At 56.8% G+C, this 6,417-nt stretch overlaps 2 protein-coding genes across 2 annotated transcripts in view; both read right to left on the bottom strand.

The window, feature by feature from the left end:
• VOLCADRAFT_87657 (uncharacterized protein) overlaps positions 1-1,224 on the bottom strand; it is a gene marked incomplete at both ends in the record, with an annotated part of 2,110 nt that extends 886 nt beyond the window's left edge. The window contains 3 exons of the mRNA XM_002947312.1: positions 181-346; positions 912-992; positions 1,189-1,224. Coding sequence (XP_002947358.1) covers positions 181-346; positions 912-992; positions 1,189-1,224 — 283 coding nt within the window. The remainder of the gene's footprint in view (positions 1-180; positions 347-911; positions 993-1,188) is intronic.
• A 2,613-nt stretch (positions 1,225-3,837) lies between these two features.
• Positions 3,838-5,943, bottom strand: VOLCADRAFT_87656 (uncharacterized protein; the record flags this gene model as incomplete). The annotated part of the gene is made up of 4 exons (XM_002947311.1): positions 3,838-4,275; positions 4,637-5,018; positions 5,162-5,538; positions 5,782-5,943. The coding sequence occupies 4 exons, from the start codon at positions 5,941-5,943 to the stop codon at positions 3,838-3,840; spliced, it is 1,359 nt and encodes a 452-aa protein (XP_002947357.1).
• Positions 5,944-6,417: the final 474 nt, after the last annotated feature.

The following is a 6,417-nucleotide window of genomic DNA, read 5'->3' as shown; positions in this document are numbered from 1 at the left end:
GGAGAGAGGGGGTGAAGAGGGGTGAAGAGGGGAGAAGCAAAAAAATGTGGTGTAGGGACTGGACACCAAGCGGGCTTCAGGTGTGTGTTGAGGTGATTGTGGTCGTGATGGCGGGGGGAACGTTGAGATGGCAGAACCCCCCTCGCTTCATTTCCCTCCCCGTCCCTCCCTCTTTCCCACCTCCCCTTGCCGCACCAACGAAAACAACACCACGGGCGCTGCTGCTGCTGCTGCTCTTGCTCTTGCCAAGGCGTGTGGCGGTGGAGGTGGATGGACCCTCACACTTCACGTGCTCGCGGCCATTCCGGTGTGACGGGCGGAGTGAAGGCGGGGCCGGGTTCGAGACCTGTATGTCGAGGAGCGCACGCGCGTGTGTGTGTATGTGTGTGTGTATGTGTGTGTATATATTGGGGAGGGGGAAAGGAAATACAGGAGCGGGAAATTGAGAACAACAAGAGCTCCGAGATGAGTTCTTTTCCGAGATGGAGCAGTTCAGTGGTTTCGGAGCTGCGGGTTACCCTAGACTTAATAAGGTCAGGTGCATGGGAGGAGATTGTTTTAGTCGAATACAACAGAGCTTCCATACATAACTGTCCTCCTCTCCTTTTTGTTACTTTTTCCCGGAGCTTTCCCCTGACTGGCTGCTGCGCCACCTCCGCCGTGCATGCGGTACCGCCCGTACTATTTTTCAAACCTCCGTACAGGCCTCTTGGTCGTACACTGGCCAAACGGCGATGCTTGGAGATTCGGGGTTGGCGAGTGCTGTCCGTACCCGGACACGAGTGGCGCTCCCTGGGTGGTGACCCGCACGCGGAGGACCGCTACATGCGGGCGGCACTTGACGGGGCGTTGTGGAGGACCCACGTGCTGGAGGGTCTCAGCACGGCAGCGGCGACGACGCCAGTACACACCACCACGACGACAACGAGGACGGCCTCGATGTGGACGTAATCGTCGACACCACCGACGTCGTCGTCGGCACTGCCGCTGACCTGATATCATTGGCATCATCGACATCATCACAAGGGCGTCGTCGGGTCTCAAATTTGTGTCGACTCTATTATTGACGGAGTTGATCTTGAAACATTTTGTGAGCGTTATGTCGTCATCATTATCATCATCCTCGGCGCCACGTCATCAGGGGCATCTATGCCGTCGGGTCCAGCAAGTACGTCGTTAGCTGCTGACCCGGCTGCTGCGGCCGCTGCCGTCACCGCGTGTCATGGAGTCCCGAGTACGTGTGTATGTATGTACATGTATGTATGTCCGTGTGTGCAGAGATAGGGGAGGCAGGTGGCGGCGCGGCGGCGAGTTGCCCAAGTAGTGTATGTACGTATGTATGTGTGAGTCGCGTGAGTGAGATATATATATGTTGTTACAGGGTGGTTAACTTCGCCAGCGGCCCCCTTTCCCGGGGCAGTCCCTGCTCTCCCCTGCTAGAGGGGCACCCTAATCCCTCACCCCATCCGACTTCAGAATGTATTCGTTGGGTTCGGCAACTCACCACCAGCATCCAACCAAATCTAGCGGATCAACGGCGCCTCAACTTAGTTCCTGGTCAGCTCGCGAGTTGATTTTATCACGTCCTACACCGTCCACAAGATGGGGGGCCATCTCCCATTTCAACACTCCTCAAACTCCCGAGGAGCCGGCAGGCGGATTTGAACCCGGGTCGGCCGGGAGCAGAAGTCCGGCCTTAACCCCTGCCAGCCGCCTGAGATATATGTATGTATGTGTATACGGTTACATCTTGTAAGGTTGCGTTACTACCCGCCAAAGGTATCAGAACGCCACGCGAGCGACGAGGGAGGGAGGGAGGGACGGCAGGAGGGAGGGGCCCAAGGACGCCGGACACACACACACACACACACACACGCGCGCGCGCGCATATATCTTAATGCAAGTGGGCAGCCTCGGGCCTTGTAATGCCATTACGCGCATATTCATAACTGTCTCCGCCACCCTGCAATCACACCCTACGTCGACACACAGGCGGCACACAGGCGATATACATACTGACTGACTCTGTGCCAGAAACCATCCTCTTTCCTTGCACCCACAAACACAAACACACCCATAAACACTGCCCGCTCTCGTGTTTCAGGTTCAGTGCGCGACTCGTGTGACAGAGCCTTAGCGAGAACGTGGGCGCGTGCGATGCCTCCTACCCTTCATATGCACACACACACACACACACGCGCGCGCGCGCGCGCGCGACGGCTGCCCGTTGGCGGCCCCTATTGCGCCGCGCACTTGCGTCTCTAGCCACGTGTGCAAATCCCCCAGCCACGCATAGCGCTGTAACCGGGCAGACCGTCGCATACAAGGATTTTTTATTGGGCAGCTAAATAAGCGGCAGTCCCCCAAGCTTGCGTTACCGCTTAGATCCGATCCTAACCTGTCCTAGCTGTCGCGTTAAATAGATGTCGTTTTGCTTGCGGCGCTGAAACAACAACAACAACCAAGAAACAGATACAGTGCGGGCTCTGGTCCTTGGAAGTAAAAACGCGGATCCCGCCGTTACGTTCACCGCCTATCAAAAGCAATCCATGGGCTGTGGCAAAGCGTGTCCGGCCGGGAGATATTTGCATTACTAGCGTTTTGTTTTCAAATAAAAGCCCTTGCCGCCATCTTCCGGGCCCTTACAAAGGCGTTAATAAAAAGGCTCCAAAGCGGCTGATGTCCATTGATTTAAAACCAAAATTCAAACTCTAGGTCCCCACCGCCTGCCCTTCCTGAATAACAGCAAAACAAGGTTATGAAGCAGCCCAGTGCTCAAACCACAAACGAGCGAAAAACCTACGCAACCCTGAACTTCGAAAATGTTTTCTCGCCGTACGGAAACGCGTATCTGTCATAGCAGCGCCTCCACACCGACGTTGCCAAAACAGGCTCACATCGCGCGGGGCTCTCTCAGAGCTCCCGATTGGAAAGGAGCCAAAGCAAGGAATTGGAATGATTATACATACATACATACATACATACAGAGAGATGCAGTGACACACATGCAGACACACATGCGTGCAGAGGAGTGATCCAACCACCAAAAACGGTTCGTTGGGCAAATGTCACGTCGCGTTGGCCGTATGGGTCCACAATGCGCGTATACGGCACCGTACGGCATCATGCTGACTGCCCGATAGCGAAGGGCGCTACCACCCGCCGCTGTCATCGCCACAGCCTCGCTAATCCATGAAATTGCCATCACTGCCATTTATCACTCCCATCATCGCAAACACAGCCATTGCCATCACCATCGCCGCAGTCACCATCACCATGATCATCGCAACCACCAGCGCATCAGCGGCCGCAGCGTCAATCAAAAAAATCAAAGTCATCAAGACGAGGTCAATCGGCTACGAAACCAAACCAATGCACAACCAAGAGGGTTGGACTCGACTGTCACTCGACTCCTTTTATGTATGACTCCACCTTTATTCTTGTACTTTATACATACGGCGGTGAGCTTTCAATGAATAGATTCAAGAACATCAATCATGCCATTTCAGTGCGTGTGCGTGTGCGCAAAGAAGGAACATCGCCTACGTGTCTACGCAAGTGCTTGTAGAAGTGGAAGCCCCCCTCGCGGAAGTACCCTGTCAGCACCTCACCGCGATTGCAAGCTCAAACCACGCGCCGCCACCACATGCGCCGTACATCCAACTGACCGCCCGTCCGGTCCAACATTGCCCGAACACTGCAAATGTCCTTTTGGGGGGGGGAACAGAAAGAAGCCCTCCCGCCAAAACAAAAGAACCCCGCATCACACACACCACACATCAGCCGATCCAAAAGCCAAGACCCACAACTAAAACCCAACCACCCTCTTTCCCGCCGCTATCTGTCAAACCCGCACGGCGGGCTCTCATACATACATGTACGACGCAAGACGGCGCCCAGGGTCTCCCCCTCCGTCGTACCCAGCACAGCCCCCGCCGCACCCGTGGAGGGCGTGGCGACAACAGGCAAACAGGCCGACCAGCGGCCGCCGGCCGCCGAGGCGAACGGCGGCGACACCGACCATCTACACGCGGGCGCCACCAACGTAGGCGGCGTGTGGCTGCCGTCGCCGAGTCCGCCGCCACTGGAGCCCTGGAGCCCACTAAAGTCCTCGCCGGTGGGGACGCTGCTGCTGGTGGTGGCCAGCTGCGCCAGGCGAAGGGTGCGCAGCACGGACGCGTGGCCGCGCTCGCTGGCAGTGCGTATTGCAAAGTCGGTAACGTCCCACGGGTCAGCTCCAGATTCGAGCAACATGTCAACGACGTCCACATGGCCCTGCTGGCGGTGAGGCGACCCGGGCGGTCATCACCATGCTTCGTGGCGGCGGCGAATCATTGCTGCTGTGACCGTCATGTTCGGCAAAAAAGAGCCCTTCTTGCCATTGACCTAAGCCTCACCGCGGCTGTATAGACCAACTACCAACCAACCAACCAACCAACCAACCAACCAACCAACTAATAACCCCTTTTATAGAACCGCAATGAGGTTGGTAGAGAGATTGGTGCCAATACCGCCGCCTGGTAGCCCACATTCCTCACTTCATTACTACATCACGCACGAGGTAAACGTCTGCGTCTCCATGCAGGCAGAGGGCTGCACCCCGAGTTCCGGAGCCCCGGAGTGTACGGCGCCGTACCTGAATGCTCGCCGCCACCAACGCTGAGCTGTTGCACGCCGCCGGATCAGCCCCCGCCGCCAGCAGCACCCCGACCAGGGTTCTGTAGCCCCTGGACGCCGCCGCCTCCAAGGCAGGCCGACCGTGCCACCGGACATCCGCGCCCGCACGGAGCAGCAGCTGCACGAGCTCTAACGACTGCCTCTCGACATCGTTGCACGTCTTTTGGCTGTCGGAGTCGCCGTCGGAGCCGCCAGCACAGCAGGGGCTGGCGGCTGCGGCGGCGGCAGCGGAGGGGTACAGCAGGGCGCCGCCGCCACACCCCGGCACCCGCGGCTCCGTGGCGGCCCTGGCTGCCGTACTGACGAAGACGGGAAGCTGGCAGGCGTGAAGGAGCACGGCACTGGGGGGAAGAGATGGACAGACAGACAGACAGATGTGGCTAGACCGACAGACAAACAGGCAGACAGGTGGGTTTTAAATGGTTGGCGCATATAGGCACTGCAGGTAGGAAAAAGCTGGTATGCATATTGTCTCCTTCCATACCTGCACATGACTCGTACATCAGCGCCGTACTGGAGCAGTGTCCTAGCTGCTTCAATGTGGCCGAGCTGTACGGCACGCCGCAGAGCGCGGCTATGGTCGGCCGCCGGGTCAGCGCCGGTGGCACAGAGCACGTAGACCACTTCGGGGTCGCCGTGGGCCACCGCGGCTGACAGCGCGGCGCTCTGGTATGCCGCCGCCGGCGCGCCAGCCGCGAGGAGGGCCCGTACGACTTCGCGGCGGCCGGTTTCGGAGGCAGCAGTGAGTGCACGTGAGAGAGCAAACGTGCTGGGCTTTGCTACCCGAATCAGCTCGGAAACCACGCTTATGTGTCCAGCACGGGCTGCTTGCATCAGCAGCAACGCATCATGGAGCGCGAGCTGCACGAAGGAAAAGGAAGGTGGCGCACGTGCGGTAGCGCGGGTGAGGCTCGAGGGGGTCAAGGGCGCGACGAGTGATTGGTAAAAGCGTGTTGGGAAACAGAGGTATGGATGTTGTCTCAAGGAGAACAACAAAGGTGACAGTGCAAGGCAGGACCGCAAAGAATCTGATTTATTTTTTCAGATTGATCTAGCCTTCCCATTTGGCAACTTCTGTCAAGCTGTTGTATAGCGTTGACGCACCTCCGCCCCTGCCTCACAAAGCTCCCGCAATATTTCAGATATTATTTCATCTTGCTCCTGGGCGCTCGCTCTATGCGATAACTGGCTATGATGACTCAGACTGTAGAGATGCCGGACTGCTGTCAAGGGGCCATAACGCGCCAGGAGAAAGCGTGATGCCATGGGCACAAATGTTAAAGCGTTCCTCCACATAGCCGCGAGCAGCTTGCACGTCCTTGCAGCAGCTGGGCCACCGCTGCCAGAGTTGCTCAGAATAGTTTGAATTAAGTGTACAGGCAATGCTGTAAAATGGCACATCCTGGAAATCTGACAAATGGTAAAGTTCCCAAGCATACACGAGCTTTTCGAATATTTGCAACTCGCGAAAAACGCTTCAGTCACTGCCGACTAGTCGGAGTCCTCCAGCAAAGGATTGCATGTACCGATATTTGCAATTCCATTGGATGACCATTTTACATTCACCGTAGGCTGATTCGAGGCCATTTCCTACCAAGCCCTGGCTTTTTTCAGAGCTAAAAGCAGAATCGTGCGTCTTGACGATCGAAACGATTTAACCAACGAAAACATCTTGAGAAATCTGAAAATGTGCCACGTAACGCAACCAGTTTTAGGACTGTTATACAAGGCAGCAACCCT

Source organism: Volvox carteri, assembly GCF_000143455.1.
Source record: "Volvox carteri f. nagariensis unplaced genomic scaffold VOLCAscaffold_6, whole genome shotgun sequence".
Taxonomy (NCBI): Eukaryota; Viridiplantae; Chlorophyta; class Chlorophyceae; order Chlamydomonadales; family Volvocaceae; genus Volvox; species Volvox carteri.
This window is presented reverse-complemented; position numbering and strand designations above follow the sequence as displayed.